Source organism: Balaenoptera borealis (genome assembly GCF_965194805.1).
Source record: "Balaenoptera borealis genome assembly, chromosome: 7".
Lineage (NCBI taxonomy): Eukaryota > Metazoa > Chordata > Mammalia > Artiodactyla > Balaenopteridae > Balaenoptera > Balaenoptera borealis.
The window spans coordinates 73,283,894-73,310,145 of NC_138864.1; the positions used below are offsets into that span (position 1 = coordinate 73,283,894).

General features: G+C 40.1%; 1 protein-coding gene across 6 annotated transcripts in view; it reads left to right on the forward strand.

Annotated features, from left to right (window-relative positions):
* The window catches only part of CDK6 (cyclin dependent kinase 6), a 233,821-nt gene that overhangs the window by 1,094 nt on the left and 206,475 nt on the right, over positions 1-26,252 (forward strand). Inside the window, exons 1-2 of one of the 6 annotated variants that reach the window (XM_082398551.1) lie at positions 340-445; positions 1,894-2,502. In XM_082398551.1, coding sequence (XP_082254677.1) covers positions 2,270-2,502 — 233 coding nt within the window. In that variant the 5' untranslated portion in view covers positions 340-445; positions 1,894-2,269. Of the gene's footprint in view, positions 1-339; positions 446-529; positions 1,782-1,893; positions 2,503-26,252 lie in introns of those variants that run through there. The other 5 variants (XM_082398552.1, XM_082398553.1, XM_082398548.1 and 2 more) reach the window with 5 other exon arrangements.

The window sequence follows — 26,252 nt, forward strand, 5'->3', positions numbered from 1 at the left end:
GTTGAAGCACTATGTCAAACTTTTTTGAAATGGGGTCAAGTCACATTCAGCCAGCGTGGGAAAGCAACAACAACAACAACAAAAAAGTGGAGGAGAGGGGGGGAAAAGGCACTGCTGCTCCCGTTTCTCTCCGCCGGAGCCGACAGTCCGGGGAGCGAGGGGGGAGAGCCGGGGCGGGCGGTGCGGGGCCAGGCGGGGGCAGCGGGCGCAGTTCCCTGCGGGGGTGGGACGTCCCCGACGCTTCCTTCGCTGCCGAGCGGCGGTCAGGACTGGGGAGCGGAGGGGAGGGGGGGCCGCGGGAGGGGGCGGGCTGCGCAGCCTGCGGCGGCTCCTCCGCTACCTGTGTGGCCCTCGGCCTGCCTCAGACCGCGGTGCTGGCTCTAGGGGCTCGTTCCTCGGCTCCCCCAGGATTCGCCTTCACCTTTTAAGGAGAGTTTTGAATAGAGTGAGTGTGAGGGTCTCTGTCTTTGCTGCGGGCCCCTCCGCCCGCAGACCGTGGGGGTCGCGCATTTTGTTTCTATAATGCCTGGCAGAAGGCGAGCGCGCCAGCGGTTGCCGGGCAGGTAATTCCGAGGTGCCCCGAGAATTTCGGACACGCGACTGTAGTGGCGAATGTCCGGCCGAGGCCAAAGCGGCGGTGGGGAGGAGGTTCCCTGGGTCCTGGATTGCAGCTGAATGGGAAGGGAAAGTGCGTCGTCCCCCCCCACCCCGCTTTGTTGTGTGGGGGGCTCCTGGGGGGCCACTGGCTGCTGTTCGGACCCGGCCTTAAGCCGAAAGGAGAATGGAGCAGCCACCTCTGCTGCCTACTTTGGGGACGACCCTGGGAGTGGGGAAGGGTTCGCGAGTCCAGGCCTCAAGGGCGCAACCCCTTCTCACTTTCCCCTGGAGGCTCAGCATTTACTCCCCCCGCCCACCCCTTTTAAGGGGAGGCTGAGTTTTACTCAGGTTCAATCGGTTGAAAATTTCTAGGCGAGTCACGGTTATGCTGCCTTCCTTCTGAAGTTGTTCTCCAAGGAGACGACAAGCTGAAGTGCGGTGGACACCTCTTTCTCCCACTCTTAGGGTCCCGTGGGCGACTTCCCACCCCACCCCCAGGGCCCTGTCGCTCACCCACCCCCGAGGAGCGGGAGCTCCAGCCCTCCCCGACCTGATGGGTCTCCACCAGGGAGGTCCTCTAGGTCGGAGGAAGAATTCCGCTTCCAATCCAGATTCCTTTACCCTAAAAAGACCATTTGTGTGTGCAAGTCGTTTTAAAATGTGTCCTCGTAGAAAAACTGAAAGTGGAAAGAAAGGAAGCAATTTCCGAGCAGATGTCTGACCACCCCTTCTCGCACACTCCCAGCTTCGGGTTACAGGGTCCTGGGAGCCCCCACCCACATTCTGCGGCCGCACACCAGTGGACCCGCGGTCTCTCCACACCAGGTTGTGCACGACCCCGAAACGCCCCACGGCACCCCAGGAGCCCCTCTCCCTGCACCTCCAGGCCTGGGCAGGCGGGGAGGGTAGCAGCACAGCACAATGATATAAGGATAAATATTAAGCCGTGACATTGACGTGCCCGGCGCCTCCCCTCCCCCGCGCTCCCGGCACACTCTGGGCTGCTTGGCACGCCCCCTCTCGTTCCACTGCGTCTCGCGCCCCGCGCTCATCCCCGAGGGGCCCCTGCAACCTCTCCGCGCGAAGACGGCTCCAGCTCTGCAGGGAAAGAAAAGTAACTTCGCTTTTCTCGGAGGAACCAGGAAGGATTAAGCGGCCTGGGAGAGGGCAGGAGCTCGCAGAGGGTAGCGAAGGGGGCTTCGTGAAGGAGGAGGAGGGGTGTCTACAGGAACCCCGAGGAAGGCGCCTGGGATGTCTGATTACACTTTCTTCTTGTCCTCCCGTCTCCTCTTTTAGGTGGAAGGACTGTGGAGTGAGACGCGCTCGGGCAAAGACTATGTAATCGCCTTGGTGTCTGTACAGAGGACTGAGCTTCGGGGAGGGAAGAGGAGGGATCGGCTTGCTCCTCGGCGACTCGGCAGGCGGAGTTTCGCAGCGGCGGCACCAGGGTTGCGCCCGCCCGCGGGGAGGTCGCTCCATCCAGCCCCGGCGGCCGCGAGAGTCCGAGCGCCGGACCGCGGTAGTCGGCGGGGGTGAGAGAGAGCGAGACCGAGCTCTAGGGCGCGAGGGAGCAGGCCGGGGGGTCCGGGAGGAGGCGAGCGGCGGCCACGAGCGAGCCGAGCGCGCCCCCCGCCCGCCCCAGCGGCGCCGCGCCGGGCGGCGTCCGGGCGGCATGGAGAAGGACGGCCTGAGCCGTGCCGACCAGCAGTACGAATGCGTGGCGGAGATCGGGGAGGGCGCCTATGGGAAGGTGTTCAAGGCCCGGGACCTGAAGAACGGAGGCCGTTTCGTGGCGCTGAAGCGCGTGCGAGTGCAGACTGGCGAGGAGGGCATGCCGCTCTCTACCATCCGCGAGGTGGCGGTGCTGAGGCACCTGGAGACCTTCGAGCACCCCAACGTGGTCAGGTGAGCGGTGGAGCGGCGCCCGCGCCGTCGGGGGCCGCGCGCCGTGGGAGGGCCGGGCCTGGGATCCTGGGGCCCACGAAGATTGGGGGGCAGGGGGGCGGCTAGGGAGGCCCGGTGCGACCCGTTGACCTTACCGAGTGAGAGTAAGTTTTGTCGACAGAGCCACGAGCCAGAGCCGGTGACCTTGCCAGACAGCGAACAGAAAGACAAGTCATAAAATGTGACCTGCGCAGGCCTCCTTGCCGCTGTGCAAGTTCTAAATGTTTTCTCCCTGCCCACCCTGAAAGGGATCCAGAAAGATGGGCGTCTTTTAGGGACAGAACAAGCCAACCTGAGACGCGCCGCTCCAGCCCCAGCATGGTTTCCGCGGACATTGGGGGAATTTTTGAGAGAATGAGTGAGAGGTCTGAGGATATGGTGATAATTAGTAGAAAGAAAACTTTATTGTCGGGGCCTAGTAGAAATAAGGTTTAAAAGTGCAGAAACTTTTAAGAATAGTTTTGCCAGTCACACCTACAGTTTCTTTTTATTAACGTTGCATAATAATAAGGATTTCTGATGGTCTAAGGACTTCAGTGCTGATGCCCAGTTTGTGTCATTTAAAAAATTTCTTCCCAAAATGTTACCTGTTTGCATTACTTTATGTCTCTGGGCCGGCATAGTCCTTAGACTCCCTCTCCAAAGGGTCAGATGTGAGTCCAGGTTGTGGAATCTTTAGATTCTAAAGGTCCTGCCCTTGCTTTTCCTGGGTGGGTTGTGCTGGTGGGTGAGGAGGCACCAGTACTTATAGCCTCTCTTGTGTGGTAACCAGTATTAAACCAAAGTGTGTGTCACTTAAGATAATGATGTTTTCTTAGTGATCCTGGAATTTCCCTACTGTGTGTTTGACATTGTGTGGTGTGTCATCCTTTTCTTTTTAAAACAGAGGTGCATAGTTTCAAGCTGAAAAGGAATGCCCAGAAACTTCTACAAATCAGGGTGTGATTTTACCTTTCTCAACTCCTAAGGTAGTATGTTCGAAAAAGGAGGTCTTGAGGTCTTCTTCCTGTCTTCTCATCCGTCTAAGGGTTCCGTTCAACAGATATGTGTCTACTACTGTATGTGTGCTGTGGATGAAATTATGTAAATAAGCACAGCTAAATATTTTTGTAAAAAGGTCAAACAGTTTAACATTAGTCATCAAAGCGGAGAGACCCAAGGCTGACCTTTGAAATACCAAGCCCTCTATAGTTTCAGGGAGCCCAAGTGTCTACAGAATCTTCCTGGGAGGTTTCAGTTTGTCTCCTCTTATCCCAGGTTGGATGATTTGTGTTGTGCTTTGTTCCTGACACAGTCAGACTCAGGCTAGAGAGCAGCAAAGAATCATAAATACATAAATAAAGTAGTAAATGGCTATAAAGATAGGACCCTAATATACCTCTATTTTAGCCAGTAAAGAAGAGAGGGACAAAAGATAATGAGACTGAGGGAATCAGTGTTTTAGGAAGATGGGATTATAAATAAAAGCAATAGATAACCTTTTGTGTGTATGTTTTCTTTGTTGAAAAACAACAAAAACCCTTTTGGGGAGTCTTTGTGATATTGGAGAGAAAAGTGAAGGGTACATTTTGTCCCCTGTAACTAGTGGAATCACCTAGACACTTCCCAAAGGGTGAATTCCACCACTAGAATTGTAGGTCCAAAGTTCTTGTTTTATTTTGTCTGTTACCTTTGGATAGTGTCCAGTTAAGGATGATTATCATGTATATAAATAAAATCATGTTCTTCCAATTGTAGCGGTGTTACAGAGGCACCCCGGTGTAACATCCTTTAAAAAGCACAATTTATTCTTGTGACAAAGGAAGGTTGTTTTTGTCATTGTGCTGGTAGATTTTGGCTAATCCATCTTATTCTCTTGATTTATTCTCTTGAGGTTGGTGTGTCTTTACAGATTTCTAACTTACCCATGTCTTGGATTCTATACTGAGAAATTTTAGGAGACTATACTTACAAGTTGAAGACAAAGGCATCATTTTCTAAAACTAATTTCACATGTTAAATGGTGATGATGACATCTACCTCTTAAGAATTGTGAGGAGAAACTGAGATAGTGTATATGAAAACACTTTGTAAATTTAAGAATGCTTCAAACGTCCATGTATTATTTGTGTTCAGACAGGTTAGTAGGGCCCTTGCCATGGAGAAAGTTCCCAGTAAGGCATCAGTTCACCTGACCTTTCCAGTAGAACAAGTCATACTCAAACCCAGACGTTACAGGCTTTGGAACCAAGAAGCTGCTTGAATATAATGAGACTGTAGTTTGTCAGAAAAGACCATCAGTCAAATGCCATGAAATTCAGTGACACTTCAGAAAATTATTGATGATGTCATCCTCACGAGCTGCAGATCTCCATTCCGTTCTGTTTCCTTCCTGTTTCTTCTCTTCCACTTCTGCCTTGGGGCAATTACTGGCCTCCATGACTTACTTAGCTAGACTAGGAATTCAGATTTTAGAGGATGCTGATATTTGTTCAGGCAGGATCAGGAAGTCAAGGACAGGTGACAACAAATTCTTTCCTTTCAAGGGAGAGTTGTCAAAGTTGGGCCCCCAAACCTGTGATTTATTGTTGCCCTGCAGGATCCGTTTTACAGTCCTATGGCTGGTTCTTTAAAGGTTTCTTAAAAGGGCAGATGCCTTAATAAGTGCCTTCAAGTCACAAGTAATTGATCATGATTATAGGCACCTCCCACAGATAGTTAAGCCTCTAAGCTTGAAGGAGCATAATAAACATATTCATTTTTCAAAAGTTTAAGATTTAATTTTGATGGATTTGCCAGAAAAACTGTCTTGTTATTGCTGGCACTGGTACTGCCTGCATGCACAGGGATAGTGACTTGAAATTCTTGCTTACCTGTGCTTGATACATCCCAGGCCCAGGCTTGATCAGCCAGTCAGTGTCTGGGATGTAGACTTACTTGTATCTTGCAGTTGGTAATCCCAAATCCTGGAGACTTTGCCAGAATCAGACTTCAGTATTAGCTTATATTAGAGCTTCTGCACTCCACAAATGAATCCTATTTTACATTCTGAACTAAATATATATAGTAGATAAAATAATACGTTTTATCAGCAATCTATTCATTCATCAAATATTTACTGAGGGCCCAGTATTTGCCAGACACTGCTGGAAGCTGGGGATACATCAGTGAACAAGTCAAAAAAAGTCTCTACATTTACAGAACTTAACCTTGTAATGGGATGAGCAGTTCTTTTATCTTTTTAAAAATTCAGTTCTCTTTATTTCCATTGGTTTGTTTTGCTATATTTAAGCTAACCATTTTTTTCAGAGCATCTAATATTTGTGGTAATTTGGTTACCCTGAATTTGCTGATTGAATAGTTAGATAACTAAAACACTAATCAGAATCAAATGCTTTGGGGGGATTAAATTTCACTTTAGGCACATACCAAGAGATCTGTGTAAGAAGACATTGACATGTAATTAATAGATACGAACATTTGAGCTCCACTTACTCAACAAGGATTTAGGAAGGACCTACTGTTTAAAAACCATGGGGTTAGGTGCTGGGAAAGATACTTGGGTAAATCATACCTGGCTACTCCTCCCAAGTAATTCCCCTGTTTTTGAAGAAATAAGATGATCATCATAACCCCGATACATGGTAGTATCATGTCATTACAAAGTCCTGGTAAGTGCTATCAGTGTTGTCTCCAGGGATTAAATTTGTTAGTGTAGCAGTAAAAGTAATTCAAATTCAAGTACTGGTTCAGGAAACTAAAACTCATGGTATTTCAGTGAGTAAACTTGTGTCTAAATATGTTAAATTATGATTATTAGCATATTTAATCACTGCTTAAAAACGCCAGAAAAATGCGTGCAGCTCAGTGATTATTAGATCATAACCTCAGGTGGGTTAGTTCATGGGAATCCTTCTGAATAAAAGTGTTGTTTTGTAGGTGAATAATATGTTTATTAGGGCTTGTTTCATTGAAGGCAGGAAAAGCAGGAGTTTAAATTGTCTTTTTAAATGTCAGTATGTGAAAAGTATGTTTGGTCTTTCATTCTCTAACAGTTCCTTGAGAAGTCCCAATTTATTGAGCTTATTTAGTAAATACACATTTTCACAATGATGTTCTGCCCATTCCTTGTTCCTGCAGAAGAACTTGGTAGTGCTGAATTGTTGCCATTGATTGCACTGTATCCTTTTTACACAACTATTATCACCATGGAATGACTAGAAGTTCTCTATCAAGGAGAAAATGGCTTCTAAAAGGGAAACTTGTATAAATGTGAATATCTCTTGGTGTATTTTCTTATGTTTAAGACAAGGGTAAATGGATATCTATGAAAATAGACTCCTTGTTAAAAGTAAATTACCCTTAAAAAAATATGCCTCACTATTGATGATTTCCTAGGAATGTTTTTTAAGAACGAAACATCCAGTACTCACAGTGTCGTTGAAACTCATGAATATTAGGGTTGAAAGATACTTTGGAAGTCTTTCAACCCTTTTATTATTATAGATAAAGAACCTAAAGGTCAGAGGTCAGGCAGCTTGTCTGTCATGCCGTTTTAAAGTCGTTGACTTTCTCTAAAATCTGAGTAGCAATTTTAAAATAATTCTTTTTGTTTGGTGGAAGAAGTTAACTCAAGTGAGTACATTTCTAGTTCGGAAAATATGAGCTATATGTAGACAAAGGTGATAGTTTGCCAGGAATAAATGACATATCAACTCAGGAAATTCCTGAATTCTGCAGTATGCCTTACTGAAGTAAATCTGTAAAAAGTGTGATGATTATCCATTAAATTCTGCTTTTAAGGAAGTTGGGTAATAACTATGATCATTTAAATAGCTGGAGTTAAATAATAATATGGGTAAATAATGTAGTTAAATAATTAAGTAATATTGAATTCATTTTAGACAGAGAATAGTTAACATCTAAATGCTTGGTACTCGTCTTATGAATGAGCTATTACATAATGCGGCTCTGGCATCTAATACCCATTTAGTGAAATAAATACCATAATACTTGAAAATTAGGCAGCATAACAACCTCTAGACACCTAAGCAAATATGTGTTACCCATGCTTCTTGAAGAACTAATAACACGATTTCTATTTCTTATGAAGTTCAGATAAGCTTCTCAGTCTTCTTAGGACGGAAATTAATTGTGAGCTTCCTGCTGTGGTAGAACGTAGCAGAGATGAAATCTGGGTGCAGGAGGAGTGGCAGTAGAAGAAGGTAGTATTGGTAATGTTGGGCTATGTTCAAGGGGCAGGAGGCGGCACTGAAAATGGACACAGGTGGTTGGTAACAAGCCTACCTACATAAAGGTTACCATTTGAGTGGTGTTCTATAGATGCTAAGTCTGCTGGGGCAGGCAGGTGAGCAGTCAGAGGGAGGAGTTTTATAAGAGCCACTGGGCAGTTGTTTTCAATGTCACCAATGTGCTACCATACTTGATTTTGTTTTACCAGCTGCACATGTAACTGCTCTCCATTGAGGTGAAATAAAGGCACCTTAAGGCATGTGGCAGGAATCTGTGTGTGTGCAGTAGTAGCCTGGAAGTCCATTTGGGATGGCATCATTATTAAACACTTAGTAGTTTACCTAAATTTGGACAATAACTGACTTTGTCATTTAAGTAGCCATTTTAATTATTGATTCCAATTTACCCTTCCTAAAGGATTTTAGTTCAGTAGAGTTAGAATCACAGTATAAGAATTTTTTCATTGAAGAGGGTCTTAGGTTTAACCTAATCCAACCCCCTTTGGCCTGTGTAGGAATTGTTTTGTAAATGCATAAAAGAATTGTCTTATTTTTAGTCAGCTATTTTATTCCGTAATTATATGCATTGTAGATACAAACTGAGGATAACTAAGGTTGAAACGCAGGTTTATATCCAGTGTTAACAGGACAGGATGACTAATGGTCATTGCATATTAGAAAACATTCCCTTGGGATAGAAAAGTATTTTCTGTTTAATGACTTTATGTTTGCTGACTTGAAGACAAGGATTGTATGTATCTTTTATATTCCTAAATAACAGTGTCCGTACTGTTAGTTGCCCAGTATGTTTCCTGAATGAATGATGTAGAATAAATTAAATTATAAACCCCTTAGATGAGAACTTTTCATCCTTTTAGAGTTGCATATAGCATTAGTAGGTATCTCCGGCTAAACACTGGGAGATTATTGATATTAACTATACAGTATCTGTATACCAAGGCTATATAATAAGAGCATTCAAATACTTATTGATATTTTAAATTCTCCCTGTGACTGTCCATTTTTTCATCTTCAGTACTAGCTTCAACTTTGATAGGATTTCCTTGTGTTCTTCGTGGGCATTTGCTGCATGTATCCTACAGTCAGACTGACGAGTCCATTTCCCCTACATATATATATATATGCTCCTTGCCATCACCTCTTCGACTTCAGTTGGGGCTGATCTCAGAATGTGTTCACAGTGTTCCTCCCTGTACCACTCTTTCCACCTGTTGAAGCATCCTTCAGAACCAAGCTCTAATGCCACCTTTTTTTGTGTGTGGTGTACTCCTTAATACCTTCATTTGGATAAAATGTCTGCTTCCTTTGAACCCTGACAACTTTGGCCCTCCCTTATGGCATGTAGTATATGTCTGCTCTTTAATATTATTATGTCTGTTATTTAAGATATAATATTAATCTTCCCCCCACCCACCATTTTCCACACCCCAGCTGTGAGCTCCTTGAGGCAGGGAATGTGTTTTGGGTCATGTCTGTTTACATTCTACATCCAGTGGAAATAAAATGAGTTAATGAACAAGTGAATGAAATAATGGAAAGGACGTCCAGTTACTAAGGAAGGGACCACGTGGATTATTTCCATCACATGAATGTTAATACTAAGGAGTGTCAAATAAAGAGGGAAAATGGATCTGTATATTGGGTTATGCTTACTTGGTTTCCTGGGAATAATAATACTGAAAAGAGAAAGTTTCATTTTTGTTTTATTCCAATCTTTATAGTTTATATTAAAGTGAGTTTTAAAATTTAAGTAATTCCCATAGTTAACTGTACAGTCTTGGACTTAATTTACATACTGTAGAGAAGACATTCACATTAGGAAATGTGCACACATTCAGTAAAAGTTGAAAATAATTTGCACATTTTTTAATGTAAGAATATAGGGTATTCTGGATACACTTTAATCAATTGCTTGAATTCTTTTACTTTTTTTCCCCACTAATTTGGCTTTCTGTACTGGAAAAACCCTTGTTTTCTTGTTCCTTGCTGTATCCCAAGCACTTAACGTGGTGACCAGCATCTTGTAGCCCAGAATAAATATCTGTGAATGAATGAATGAGTATGTGCCATCTAGGAATTCAGAATTGATTTTTTTTTTAGTCGGAATTGGGTAATAATGTCTGAAAGCATATGCAAGATCTATAGCTTTCAACAAGTATTTATTGATTATCTGCCATATTAAGCATTTTGTTAAACATGATTGACAGTGATTACAGAAAGTACCTACATCTTGAAATGTTTACCCCCAAAATGGTATTAACTCTGAAATTTGTTTCAAAATGGAGTAGAGCTGAAACAAGCTGAACATTGTTGAAGCTGTGGAAGTTCTTTATACTATTCTCTCCTCATTTGCATATATATGAAATTTTCCATTGTCATAAGTTTAAAAAATGTTCCCAGTCATGGGCTAAGAGAATAATCGATTCTATTCTGACTCCTCTGTCTATTAGCTGAGTGACCTGGAGTTTCCCACAATAAAATAGAAATTATTACAACTCTTTTGACCTGAGAGTTACTATGATCAAATGGAATTATGTCTATGAAGGTCAAATATTATACAAATATAAGATATTAACAAAACAAATTCTGCCCTTGAGTAGTTTATAATTTTGTGGAGGAAACTGACATGTACACAGATATCTGTATTGCTGATTGGTAGTGCTTTCATCCCCGCCCCCCCCCCCCCCAACAATGTGAAAGTATGAATGGAACTAGGTATTTCTGAAAAGTATTGGATTTATAGTAATTATAGTAAAGTACAATCTTTAATCTATGTATTGGTAATTTGTGTCGCCTTTACCCAATACTGTATCCTGTTCATTAATGGATTTATTGTGGGCAGGTCTGAGGACACAGCACTCCTGAGAACACATTGTCAAAATTGTTGGGATGATTTCTTTTTTATTTCACTATTCAAATTAACTCAAAGAGGAGTTGAATTCTTTGTTTGTTCTTTCTCCCTCTCTTTTTTAATTTCAAAATCTCAAACAGAATTATTCCTTTTTATGTTACACATTGGAATTTCTGCTTATTTGTTTTCTGAGGCTCTTATGGCATGACTGCCTTGTGACATTTCAAATTTCGTTTCATATATTCTGTGTTTAAGTCATTAAGATCTATCCACAGAAAGGAAGCAGTTCTCTTTCAGGGGCAGTAATCTCTAGTGAAATATATTTTTTATTTTGTTTCCTTTGATTGCTAAGTAATCTCAAAAATTTCTGTTAGGTATTCCTAATGATTAGTATAAAACATTTACTTTTCCTAAAATGTTTTCTTTTTAGAAGGTATAAAAGTGTAAAGTTGGGAACGTTAACACTTAACCCTGTTCAGCAACAGAACAAGAAAAACAAAAGACATCTTTGCATTTAAAATTTTAGGTTATTGTCTCTGACCAATACATTTTAAAAATTTTTGGTGGAAATCAAGAAACTATCTGAGTAGTTTCAAGGTGAGAGTTTTAGATGATGTCATCTATGTTCCAACTGTGTAGAATCACTTAAAGAAGTTATTAAATAGCCTTGGGTAAAAATGGGATGTTTTCTTGTTGAGCCATAAGAAACCAAGAGATAGATTTAGAGATTGGGCTAGAATGGACTGTTGTTGCTGATCATGAATGAAGTGTATTTAAATTATGGAAGTCCCCTTAAAGAACTAGGACAGCATCCCTTCTTTGAAATAACACACTTCTTACATATTAAGACACAAAAAAGAGTTGCGACATCCTGCTAGTCATTACAAATTATTTGAAGCCCATGAAATTTAATCAGTGGTAATTTAGCTAACCAAGAGTTCATTAGACTAGAACTTAGGGTTGATGATGCCAGTTGGGTCCTCAACTAAACCAGTTAGTTTTGCAAAGAGGAAAAGATTGACTCAGAGGGATGGGATTGGTTTCCAGGAGAACTATACAAAAGCATGGTTGATTCGGTGGTACCAATTCCTGATCCTAGAAAAACAGGATTTTTGAGATGAGTCAAGAGTCGCATCTTTGTTTATGAAAAATGGTATAGTTTTTTTTTTTCCCACTTTAGTTGATAAAATAAAATTGAGAGATGAAACCATCATTAGGCCAGTAGAGAGTGGTCAAGAGATGTATCTTATGAACTGAAAGGACCACATGCTCATTAAAAGGAGGGAAGAATGTGGCAGAAGATGAACTAAGTTGAGGTGGAGGTGAGAGATAGTGTATGGTGAAGATGTAAAACAGTGACAGAACCTGGCATTGCTTACGTAAATCTGAATTTTCTTAGACTTCAAAATTTGAAACCTAGTGATCTGAAAGTAGATGAAAATTCTGGCACGTTTGGAAAGACCACAGCCAGTGCTTGTTGAGTAAGTAAACTCAGACTATCATTCTTTTAATTCCATAATGATAAAATGTCATAGTTGTCTGATTGCTTTTTCTTGGGAGCCTTATTTTAGCCATCTTTACATTGTCCATTGTGCCTAGCACTCAAATATGTTGAAGTAATGCATGAATTAATATAGAATGTAAGTTACCCATTAGAACATAAGCTCCATGAGGGCAGGAATTTTTGTCCATTTTGTTCAGTGCTTTTATCCCCAATATCTAGAACAGTGCCTGGCACATAAATATCTGTTGAGTGACTTACTGAACAATTAAACTGTGAGCAAAGATTACTCTTTTACACAAGTTTTATGAGAGTAAAAGTGTATATTAACACCAAAATTTAGCACATATGTTATTTTTCTATTCACTCATTAGTATTGCATTTAAAATTATAGGATTATATAGTCTCTAATAATTATAGTAATAAATTGGATTATGACTTAGCGATTAGGAGTTATTTAATAATTTAATGATTAGCAAGTAGACTGGACACTAAGATATATCCTCTCTGAACTAATTCTTCCACTGATGTTTTCATTCAATTATGAACATAATTTTATATAAACAATATTAACTGGCATTTTATATGGTCGTATCATTTGCGGCAGAATTGACTTAGATGTTTTGGTGGGAATTTTAAGACATAGTTTCAGATTCTCTGGGTTGTGAAATTTTATAAAAAGGATTGACATACATTCTCTTCAAGAGTTTGACATAAGTTGTAAAGTTGTATAAGCGGCTGTAGCTGTCCTTACAAGTGGCTAGTCCCATCATGAACCTTGTCCCAATACTCCTATTTGGTGCTGCCATTCCAAGCACCTTTCTTTTCTGCTTAGATCAGTTGATTATCATCATCTAAGGGGTCTGACATTACTTAGTTATGACTACTACTACTACTAATAATAATGGAAAGAAAAGGAGAAAAAAGCAGAAGAGGAAGGAAAAAAGGGAAGAATGGAATAGAATGGAATAGGAAAAGATGGGATAGAATAGGGTGAAAATCTGTGGTGGTCCCAGTCGATTGTCAGGTATGTTGCAAGGAGTTGTTACTGAAGTAGAATACCAAGGGAGTCATTTGTCATTTTTTATTTAAAGTAATTACATTTTCTGTTAAAGAAATTATTCTGATAAATATTGCTGTGTAGTAAATTACCCCAGAATTTAGGGGCTTAAAACAACCATTTTCTTATGTTCAAGGATTCAGTGGCTGGGGAACAGAGCACAGTGAGAATGGTTTATCTTTGTGATGTCTGAGGCTTCAGCTGGAGTTGACACAGCAGCTAGGGGTTTGATTCATGTTGAGATGATGTCTTCATTCTCAAGTCTGGTGTTCATGCAAGCTGGTTGATGTAGGCTAGGACCTGAGCTGGGGCTGTGGATCAAAGCACCTACACCTTGCCTCTCCATGTGTCCTGGGCTTCCTCCCAGCATCAAGGCTTCAGAGTAATTGGACTTACATGGCGGCTCATGGCTCCAAAAGCCACTCAGTGTCCTTAGGAACAGACAGTGTTACTTTTGCCATGTTCTGCTGGTTAAAAGTGAGTTCAGGGCTTCCCTGGTGGCGCGGTGGTTGAGAGTCTGCCTGCCATTGCAGGGGACACGGGTTCGTGCCCTGGTCTGGGAAGATCCCACATGCCGCAGAGCAACTGGGCCCGTGAGCCACAATTACTGAGCCTGCGCGTCTGGAGCCTGTGCTCCGCAACAAGAGAGGCCGAGATAGTGAGAGGCCCGCGCACCACGATGAAGAGTGGCCCCCGCTTGCCACAGCTAGAGAAAGCCCTCGCACAGAAACGAAGACTCAACACAGCCATAAATAAATTAATTAATTAATTAAAAAAAAAAAAAAGTGAGTTCAAAGCCCCACAGATTCAAGGGGACGGGACATATATCATCTCTTATTAGAAAATATTAAAGAATTTGTGCCCTCCCTTTTTTTGGTAATCATGACATTCGTGCTTGGTGATTAGTATAGGAGAGTATATGATAAAAAAGCAAGGCTCCTGTCCCACCTATCCCTATGCCCAGTACTCAGATACAACTTCTTTTAACTCTATTTTTGGTGCTTCTGGTAGTTCCTTCGCCCGTAAATGTAGATAATGTGCTATGCTCTATTTCTTGATATCTAAACTTCAGATAATAGCTATTGGCTTCCTACTCTGAAAGATGAAGATTTAGCTCATCAATACTACTCCCTGTTTATCTCCTTAATCTTTTGTTATATAGGGATATTTTTATTTTTTATAATGATTTAAAATAATATCCTTAAACATCATTTTTTTGTTCTTTCTCTTTTGATAGTATCTCTTGATCCGGCATTTAGTAAGAGAAGAATTTTTTTATTTCCCTAATCTTTCCTCTACCTTTGTAACTCCCTTTAACATCACAACTTCTATCAGCTACTTTGCTAGAGTTGTTAAACATTTGCATTGTTTTGCAACCACAAGTGTAGGTTCAATGTTATAACCCTATGAGGCTGAAGGAGTCCTTCTTTCTTAAATAAAGACATCTGGATTTTCTTTTCTTATTCTGCATCACTTTAAAAAAATTACACCCTATTTTAGTGTACTGCTTTTTCAAACCATGACTTTTTTGTGTTGCTTTGTTTTTCCTGGAGTTTATAGTTGCCTTTCTGTTTTTCTTGTACTGTTTGCCTTTATCACAGCCTAAACTTTTTCTTTTCAAACACTTCATCATACCATCTGTTTCTGTTGAATTGCCCCATTTCCTGAAGTTTCTCTGAAGTTTTGGTTCACTTTGGGTTGGTTATTTACAGGCTTGATGAACAGTTGTCTTCCTGGGATTTTTTTCACTACTCCTCTGACTTAGAACCACTCATTCCTGCATCCTGTCTCTTCCTCTTTAGTGATTCACACCCTTCTTTTGCTAGTGTACATTTGTGAGTAACTTCCTAAGAAGTTGTTTATGGGAGGTACACTTTCTGAATCCTCACCTATTTGGAAACATCTTTGTTGAACCTCTCATTAGATTATGACTTGACTGTTTTTAGAAATCTAGGATGAAAAATTTTGCCACAGAACATTGCTCTTTCTGTATTCAGTGTTGCCAATGAGAAATCATCTACCAATATGATTTTCTAATTAGTTTTTAGTGAATTTTTTTGTCTGGAAGCTGCTAGGCTGTGTTCTTCAGAAATATGTGACTAGATGTGGTGCTTTTTTAAGTTCAACTTGCTGGGCATTCCTTGGGATCTTTCTATGTGCGTATTTATTTTATTTTTAAAAATTACTTCTTTCTCTATTTGTCCTGTTCTTTCTTTCTGAGTTTCTCCTGTTAGTCAGATGCTGTCTTTCAGTTGGGACCTCTCAGTCTCTTAAAGGTCAGTCTTACAGATTGATCTCTATGTCTCTTACCTTCTTTTCCTCTATTTTCTAATTATTCTATTTGTTTTTGGTTTTGCTTTGCTCTATTCTAAAGAAATCTTCTATATTATTTTCTAAACATCCATTGACTTTACTTTTTTTGCAGTTATATTTTTAATTTCACACCATCTTTTTTGTTGTTGTTCTCTGCTTGTTTGTTTTTTTGAAAAGCATCCATTTTATGGGTGTAATATGTTCTTTAATTGCTCTAAATTTTGAAAAAAATTCTCCATATTACCTCTGTTTTAGTCAGCATTTTGTTTCTAACTTTTTTGTTTTTCCTGTTGCTGGATTCCTTAAATGCCTGGTAATGTTTGGATATTCTTTTGCTTTTTTAAAAAATCAAGTTTATTGAGATATAATTTACATACAGTAAAAGACATCCTTTTTTTTTTTTTAATTTATTTTTGGCTGCGTTGGGTATTTGTTGCTGCCTGCGGGCTTTCTTTAGTTGCGGTGAGCGGGGGCTACTCTTTGTTGCGGTGCACCGGCTTCTCATTGTTTGTGGTGGCTTTTCTTTGTTGAGGAGCACAGGCTCTAGGCACGCGGGCTTCAGTAGTTGCAGGACGTGGGCTCAGTAGTTGTGGCTCGTGGGCTCTGGAGCACAGGCTCAGTCGTTGTGGCGCGTGGGCTTAGTTGCTCCGCGGCATGTGGGATCTTCCCGGACCAGGGCTCGAACCCGTGTCCCCTGCATTGGCAGGTGGATTCTTAACCACTGTGCCACCAGGGAAGTCCCAAAAGACATCCATTTTAAGAGTGTGTTTTTTATGAGGTCTGACAAATTTATGCTCTCATATAAACCACCATCACAATCAAGATCTAAAACATTTCCTTTACCCCAAAAGTTCCCTTAGGACCCTTTGCAGTCAGTCTCCTTTCTCTACCTGGACCCCTGGCAACCACTAATCTTCTTTTTGTCATTATAGATTTTATTTGTCCTTTTTAGAGTTTCATACACATGGTATCAAACAGTATTGCGTTCTTTTGTATCTGACTTTCACAGATATTTTTGAGATTCATTCATGTTGACTCTGTCAGTAGTACGTTCTTTCTCATTATATGGATTTGCCATAATTTGTTTATCCATTCACCTGTTGATGGTTATTTGTGTTGCTTCCAGTTTGAGGCTATTATGAGTAACGCTGCTATGAACATTCATGTACAGATCTTTGTGTTGATATGACACATGCTTTCATTTCATTTAGGGAAATATCTAGAAGTGGTTTACTGGCTTGTATGGCAAATGTGTGTTTAATTTTCAAAGAAACTGCCAAACTTTTCCAAACTGGTTGTACCATCTTACATTTCCACCAGCAATGTATGAAAGTTCCACTTGATTTGCATCCTACTCAACAGTTGGTATTGTCATTCCTTTTAATTTTAACCATTCTATATTAGGTGTGAACTGATACCACATTGTGGTTTTAATTTGCATTTACCTAATGACTAGTGTTGTTGAACATCTTTTCATTTGCTTATTGGCCATTCTCTTACCTTCTTTTCGGAAGTATCTATTCAAATATTTTGACCATTAAAAAAACTGGATTATCCTATTGTATTATAAGAGTTATTAATGTATTCTGGAATAGTCTTTTGTCAGGTGTATATACTTGCAAATATTTTCTCCAGGTCTTTGGTTTGCCTTTTCATTTTCTTAATGGTGTCTCTCAAAGGGGAGATTTTAATTTTTCCAAAGTTTATCATTTTTTTCTTTGATGGTTTATGCTTTCTTTGTATCCTGCCTTTGCTTACCCCAAAGGCACATAGATTTTTTCATGTTTTCTTCTAGAATTCTATAGCTTTGGCTTTTATGTCAAGTCTATGATACATTCAAGTTAAATCTGTGTGTGGCTTGAGGTAAGAGTCAAGGTTCACCTTTTTCCTATATGGATATCCATCTGTTCTAGCACCATTTGTTAAAAAGACTGTGCCTTCTCCATTTTGAATTACCTTGGCACCTTTGTCACAAATCAATTGACCATATAAATTTCGGTCTATTTGTGGCTTCTCTGTTCTGTTCCATTGATTTATATATCTGTATTTTTGCCAATGCCATGATGTTTTGATTACTATAGTCTTACAGTAGGTCTTGAAATCAGGTAGCGTAAGTTTTCCAACTGTTTTCTTCTTCTTTTTGAAAATTGTTTTTGCAATTTTGCCTGATGAAATTTTGCTAAGAATTTTTACATCTCTGTTCATGAAGGATATTCTATAATTTACTTTTTTCTTAATGTCTCAAGTTTTGGTTTGGAGGTAATGCTGGCCTCATAAAATGAGTTAATAAGTGTTTCCAGCTTCTCTGAAAGATTTTCTGAAAGATTTCATGTAGCATTAGTATTATTTTCTTTTTACACAATTAATAGAATTTACCAGTGAAGTCATTTTCCTTGTGGGAAGGTTATTAACTTCAGATTTTATTTCCTTAAGGGACATGGGCCCATATAGGTTGAATCACTTTTATAACTTGTGTTTTTCAAGGAATTCATATGTTTCATCTAGGTTTTTAGGTTTATTGGCATAAATTCTTTATCTTTATTTTCTTATCTTTTTTTTTTTTAAACATCTTTATTGGAGTATAATTGCTTTACAATGGTGTGTTATTTTCTGCTTTATAACAAAGTGAATCAGTTATACATACACATATGTTCCCATATCTCTTCCCTCCTGCATCTCCCTCCCTCCCATCCTCCCTATCCCACCCCTCTAGGTGGTCACAAAGCACCAAGCTGATCTCCCTGTGCTATGCGGCTGCTTCCCACTAGCTATCTATTTTACGTTTGGTAGTGTATATATGTCCATACCACTCTCTCACTTTGTCACAGCTTACCCTTCCCCCTCCCCATATCCTCAAGTCCATTCTCTAGTAGGTCTGTGTCTTTATTCCCATCTTGCCACTAGGTTCTTCATGACCTTTTTTTTTTTCCTTAGATTCCATATATATGTGTTAGCATACTGTATTTGTTTTTCTCTTTCTGACTTACTTCACTCTGTATGACAGACTCTAACTCCATCCACCTCACTACAAATAACTCCATTTCGTTTCTTTTTATGGCTGAGTAATATTCGATTGTATATATGTGCCACATCTTCTTTATCCATTCATCCGATGATGGACACTTAGGTTGCTTCCATGTCCTGGCTATTGTAAATAGAGTTGCAATGAATTTTCTTATCTTTTTTTTTTTTTTAATGTATTTATTTATTTTTGGCTGTGTTGGGTCTTCGTTTCTGTGCGAGGGCTTTCTCTAGTTGCGGCAAGCGGGGGCCACTCTTCATCGCGGTGTGCGGGCCTCTCACCATCGCAGCCTCTCCTGTTGGGAGCACAGGCTCCAGACACGCAGGCTCAGTAGTTGTGGCTCACGGGCCTAGTTGCTCCGCGGCATGTGGGATCTTCCCAGACCAGGGCTCGAACCCGTGTCCCCTGCATTGGCAGGCAGACTCCCAACCACTGCGCCACCAGGGAAGCCCTTCTTATCTTTTTAATGTGTAGAATCTGTAGTGATGTCCCCCTTTCATTTCTTTTTTTTTTTTTTTTTTTTGGCTGCATTGGGTCTTCGTTGCTACACGTGGGTTTTCTCTAGTTGCAGCGAGCGGGGGCTACTCTTTGTTGCGGAGCATGGGCTCTAGGCGCGCAGGTTTTCTCTAGTTGAGGTGAGCGGGGGCTACTCTTCGTTGCGGTGCGTGGGCTTCTCATTGCGGTGGCTTCTCTTGTTGCAGAGCACGGACCCTAGGCGCATGGGCTTCAGTAGCTGTGGCACGCAGGCTCAGTAGCTGTGGCTCGTGGGCTCTAGAGCGCAGGCTCAGTAGTTGTGGCACATGGGCTTAGTTGCTCCGCGGCATGTGGGATCTTTCTGGACCAGGGATTGAACCTGTGTCCCCTACATTGGCAGGCAGATTCTTAACCAGTGTGCCACCAGGGAAGTCCCTCCCCTACCTTTCATTTCTGATATTAATAATTTGTATGTTCTCCCTTTTTTTTCTTGATAATACAGGTAGATTTTTGTCAGTTTTATTGATGATAAACCAGTTTTTGGTTTCATTAATTTTCTTTATCATTTGTCTAGTGTCTATTCCACTGATATTTACTTTTAGTTTTATTTCCTTTTCCTACTTACTTTGGGTTTAATTTGTTCTTATTTTTAGCGTCTTAAAATAGTAGCCTAGTTCATTGTTTTTACAATTTTCTTCTCTTCATTTTTCTTTTAATATTTATTTACTTATTTATTTTGGCTGCGCTGGGTCTTAGTCATGGCACGCAGGATCTTCATTGCGGCATGTGGGATCTTTTAGTTGCAGCATGCGGGCTTATAGTTGCAGCATGCAAGCTTCTTAGTTGTGGTATATGGACTTCGTAGTTGCAGCAAGTGGACTCTTAGTTGGGGCATGCATGCAGGATCTAGTTCCCCGACCATGGATCGAACCTGGGCCCCCTGCATTGGGAGTGCAGAGTCTTACCTACCAGACCACCAGGGAAGTTCGTCTTCTCTTCTAATATAAGCATTTATGGTGTTTTATTTGCTTCCCACAAATGCTGACATATTGTGGTTCCATTTTCATGTGATTCAAAATATTTTAGCCCTATTTTGGTGATTTCTTCTTTGACCTGTGAGTTATTTAGATTTGTGTTTTTAAATTTCCAAACATATACAGGATTTTTCAAATACCTTTCTGTCTAATTAAATTCTTTTGTGATCGGAGAACAACTCTATATGATTTTACCTTTTTAAAAGTTAAGACTTGTTTTGGTCCATATAGTCTATCTTGGCATTTGTTCAGTTTGATTCTTTTAAAAATATCTCCCATTTTCCTCTCATTATGTTCATGTTTTCCTGTAAGTCTTTGAGCGTATTTATAATAGTTGCTCTAACGTCTTTGTCTGCTCTTCCATAATCTGTGTTATTTCTGGGTCTATTTCTATTGATTGATTTTTCTCCTGGTTATGGGCTACATTTTCCTATATGCATGCATATCTAATACTTTTTTTATTGGATGCCAAGCATTGTGAATATTACATTGTTGACTGCTTGATTTTGTTCCATTCTTTTAAAGAATGTTGAACTTTGTTCTGATGGGCAGTAAAGTTACTTGCAGTTCAGTTTGATCTTTCCAAGGCTTATTTTTAGTTTTTGTAAAATGAGGAGGGGAACTACTTTACGTTAGGCTTTACTTCACGTCTAGTTAAGGCCCACTACTAAGGTGGCATTACCCTTTTGTGGTCTCTCCTCTTTGGTTAGTGGGAACTAGAAAGATTTCTTGCCTCGTGTGAGGTCTAGGATTCATTCAGTTTACACCATCCTGGTAATTGTTCTTCCTCAGAAGCAGTGTTTCGGCTGGCTTCATGCAGTTCCACATGTGCAGGTTGATATTCAGGCAAGAGCTCAATAAATCCCAGGTAGATTTCTGAAGCTCTTTTTCTGGGTAGCTTTTTCTTCAGTACTCTGTCTCACAAATTTTAGTCACCTTGACTTCCTTGTCTTCTCAACTCTGATCTCTACCTACTCAATTCAGATTATGGACCTCACAGGCTGTTCCTCCTCCCTGTGCCCGTGGTTTGGAAATTGCCTCCAAGCATAAAGCCAGGGCAGTCTAGGGCTCACCTCATTTGTTTCCGTTGTCTCAGGGGTGCAACCTGTAGTCCAGTATCTGAAAACAGTTGTTTCATATGTTTGTCCAATTCCTGGTTGTTAATGGCGGGTGAATAAGTCTTAACCCTTTTGCTTTCTTACTGCCTTGTGTATCCATTAGTTTTTATGAAAACTGGGTAGGTGGTATAGCTATTTTTGCCACATTCCCTAATTTGGAGGACAGTATAATCATCTGGAAAGGAGCTATAAATGTAGAAAAACATCATCTCTTTCTTCCGTTACCTGTTGCACCTGGCTGTCTAAATTCATTATCATTCTAGATTTTCATGCTGTTAATATTCCATCCCTAAAGCCAACAGCTGGTATAAACCCATACACGTGTAATAACTAATTTGGCATCATACTGGGAATGTTAACCAGTTGATTTTTCTTAAGAGAAAAAAACTGAAAAAATAAACTCACTATGAATTAGTTCTTTGCAGGAATTTCCCATGTCTTGATGATTTAAAAGAATAAATTTTGCATGTAAATGAATTATTACAAGCTTAATTGAAGCTTGTTGGATACTCAAGATTACTCACTGTAGTGTATTTTTGATGGAGACAGGAAGTGAAAAAGCAAGGTCTATGAGATTTTTGTGTGTGTGAAGTCGTTTAATGTTTCTCATTGAGGCTTTGGTCAGTAGGGTAAATGACTCAAGGTATCTGTTGCTGCTTAGCTGTTTTTAAGGGGGAATTTCCCCCATGTTCCTCCCCTCCCCAAAATAACTAATTATATGCTGGAAGTTTCAATACATTGTTCACAGTTTGTGAAGTCAGCATATTTCTGGAAGCTCACTGTGAATGTAATTCTTAGCTGTACTAATGCTTTTGTTTCTCCATCCCTGCAGCCAGCACTGTACTGTAAGGACACAATTCTATCGCTATTTTTTTTCCCCTCACATTTGATGTGGTAGTTTGCATACAGCTGCAGAGTAGACAGTTACCTTTGAAAGGAACATTTGGCTGCTCTAATTTGATTAAAGAAAACCACCTCAATCATTTCTAGACTGAGAACGTTTTCATTTTAACTTGGCAGTAGGAGTTGGGAATGTACTCACTGCGCTTAGATATGTGGGAGAGCAGTCAGGGAACAAAACCAACTGCTCAAATGAAGAAAGCTTTGGTGCAAATTTTTTTTTTTTTTAAGGCAAGCAGTGTTATATAGGATTGATTCTCTTTTGGTCCCAAATTTTCTACAACCATGGTTTTCACCTCCTTCTCCTTTTCACAATTATTTACTTAGGAATTCCAATAAACTGATTCTGGCAGGGGTAAATTACTACCCTAACACGATTTGAAGGACTTTGAAGTCCTTAAAAATTATCCCATTTTTATACAGAAATAAAACCCCAAATCATAAATGACTGTGAATTGAATATGCTTTCTCTGCCACTGTTGGGAATGGCCAAAAAAGTTTTTAGACCATGGGTATGCAGACCAAGGTTGAGAATTTAGTTGTAGCTTGCATAGAAGAAAATTTCTCCCTTTCAGAAGCCTGCAGCCCCAGTGCTAGGCAGTTATCTCACATGTGCGTCCTTCGATTCTGAGATGGAAGATCTGATCACCCGGTTAGTGTGACAGTTGAAAATATATTCTGCTGATTGTGGGTTGGCATCAACTTCATAGATATTATTGAGAATGACTGAGCAGGGGCTTAGTCTCTGTCAGGTAAACCATGAACAAATTCATGAAGCACAGTTCAGTAATTTAATGTATGGTATTCTTGGGAAAGGTACTATGTGGGCATCTTAAATTTGAAAGTTTGAGTGTGAAATATTAAATGGGCCTTTGGAGACACAATGACATTATTATTTATTGAACAGTCCATGCCCACAGTGCCCATGTCTTGGAGCTGCTATCTGATATGATGTCTGCCTGGGACTTGCTATCTGAAAGAAAACTAGGCAGACCTGATAGATTCCTGCTGGACTTAATCACTGTCCAAGAGAATGAGAGATGCACAAAATATTAGAATTCGAAGAGCACTTTATGGAGTTCAGCCACCTATTCCATGAACAAAATCACTCCTTCAAAAAAACCCAAAATATTCCAAGTGGTTGAGTGGTTGTATTAAGGACTGTTCAATAAATGTTTGCTGTTTGATAGAGCTGTGTTGTCATCGTGCATTCTTCTCCATCTTCCGCCATATTCAGGTGCTGGAGTCATTTCTGCATTTAATCTCAAGACGTATGCACTTGAAGTCACCCTAGTCTTATTCTTCTTTTCGAGAGTCAAGGGCCAAGAAGCAGTCTTCCTGTTCTGTTTTTACACACAGTAGGGAGAGTGTAAATCTTTTTAGTTCCATCTGCATCATCAAAGTGTATGAGAATGGTAAAGGGACTGAAAAGATGACTGCCCAAAGGCCACTGCTAAATCGGGGCTTGGGGACTCAAGGTTTTTGGTGGATACAACTTTGTAAATGTAAGTCAACCCCTGGCTAGCTCACAATGCTTATTTGTTTCTTAGTATAACTGAATAATATACTACAGTGCAATAAAATATTGCAAAAAGTAATGCTTGCTGTTTTTGTTTTGCTCAGATCCTAAATAGCATCTTAAAAATAAAATGCTGATGATTGAGGAAAAGTTGGTTTAATTTGAATAAGGTATTTGGAGACTTATGGAGATTCTGGAGGAAAATGCTGAATACTGGTTCTCTGTGTCCCTTCAAACTTTCTCTTTCCTCAATAAAGTATTATTGTAATATTTCTCATACATAATTGCCTTTTTTAAAGTATACTTTTGTATAGCCCAGTACTCCAGAACATTGACCATGTACTATTATTAGTGTTCCCAGGTTTATCTTGTGTGGATTCTAACCTGGGTGACAGCCATTGAAATGCAATGAAATTATTGAACATTTCTGATAAAATGTATAGAAGCTAGCCTGAGACCAAGGCCTTGTTTTGTTTCGATTTGTTTTTAAATAGGTAAGGAATGTGTCATTCCTTTTTGCACGGCAGTTGTCTACTTCTTTTTTTAAAATTAATTAATTAATTAATTAACTTATTTATTTATTTGGCTGTGTTGGGTCTTCGTTGCTATGCGCGGGCTTTCTCTAGTTGCGGCGAGCAGGGGCTACTCTTCATTGCGGTGCATGGGCTTCTCATTGTGGTGGCTTCCCTTGCTGCAGAGCACGGGCCCTAGGCATGCAGACTTCAGTAGTTGTGGCGTGCAGGCTCAGTAGTTGTGGCTCGTGGGCCCTAGAGCACAGGCTCAGTAGTTGTGGCTCACGGGCTTAGTTGGTCCACGGCATGTGGGATCTTCCCAGACCAGGGCTTGAACCTGTGTCCCCTGCATGGGCAGGCAGATTCTTAGCCACTGCGCCACCAGGGAAGTCCCTTTCTACTTCTTAAATTTTATTAATATTCTCACAGTAACAATAACAGAGGCTGGAGGAGGATTGTTATTCCCTTTTTCCAGATAAAGAAACAGGCACAGAACGTCTAAATGATCTGTTCAAGGTCACCTTGGCTCCTGGTGTTATTTCCCCTTAGGGTTTTCTGTCTAGTACTACAGGTGTTTTAGTCATGCAAAGATCATTTGGACATAGGACTATTTGTCTAAGGCCTGTTTGGGAAATGAAATGCACGCATACTGCATGCTGACAGAGGCTGTACTGATTATTTGAGGAGGAAACTCTCTTCTGATAACCAGAAACTAGAGGTATAATTGCTTAATTATGACAGGTATTAAATGCTGTATATATAACATATATATATGTTTTTAAATTAAATTTTATATTTTCAACCATTTGTTTTAATAACCATATGTAGAGACAAATGTACATGGAATTGGTACTGTTAAATAGTGTTATTTGTTAGGGTTCATGCTGCTTCTCAACTTGATGGCAATCAGCTTTCCATTCCCTAGGCCAGTGAGAAAAGGAAGGAAGAGCGGTAGGTCAAAGGAAGTACACTCACCTCTGAATCTGGCACCAGAAGTGCTGACGACAGTGTCACTTATGCTCGTGATGACTCAGCACTTCCTGGTTGCTCTTTGCAGCCTTGCTGCGGCTAATAATATCAAATGACCTTGGTCCAAACTGAGGGTTTCAGGGAACCTTTGGTTTCCTCATCATCAAAACTTTGAAATCAAAAATCATGCCTTCCTTTCTGTTTTTACCAAATTCATGATATTTACACGTGAGCCATTAGACTCTGCACTGCATTGTATGCTTTTTGTTCTTAGGATTGGAAGTAGCTTTGGCCCTGAACTATAAATAAATAATATCCTTACTTCTCAGTTTAAGGTAGTCCTGTTGTAATCATTTGGTCTTTGTATTATTTCTGTGCAGTCCAGTAACTGGGGCAGGAATGGAAGGACATGAAGTTCAAACTACAGATGCAATGTATTTGTTAGTTCGATTTTAGGAAAGGTTTAGTGACCCAAGAGGCCGAGTGAGGGAGGGGAATGATGGATCTGTTCGTTGGGAACTCATCACTTTCTGAATAGTCCAGAAAAGGCCCACTGTGTGAGTGAAACCAAATCGTTTTTATTAATTAGTTTTATACTTAGAACGAACCAAAATTATTATACCTTAAAATTATTAATATTAAGACATCTGAAGATGAAATATTTCAGAAAACCTTGAAAATTTTAGAAGACTTTTTCTACCTGTTTTCCTTTTAACATTAGTTAACAGGACCTGGTTGAGAGTTTATCCATGTTAACAACCAATTTGTTTAAAATTTTATGAAAAAGATATTAAACTATTTTTATAATTTGTAATATAGTTTATAAACAAAGTTCTTCAAAATTTTTTATTATTAAAGTAGTAGTTTTCAGTGAAGTAATATCTTTATCACAGCAAGAATAATGCTGAATTTAAAACACATATTTATTGTTAAATGTTTCTTTATGTGTTTTCATCTTTACAGAGGCCTCTAAATAGCAAGAATTTCTGGCCCTATAACTGCTTCCAAATAAGCAAAAGTGAAAATTCCTACAGAAAACATAGCCCACCTTTTTGCACATGTAATCCAAATGAAAAATTAGCTTTGAAGTGGCGTCTTTTTACATAATCATACTGAAAATATGCAGTAATATGTATTCCTTTGAATGTCTTTCATTCAGAAACATATTTTTGTTTATTTGACTATT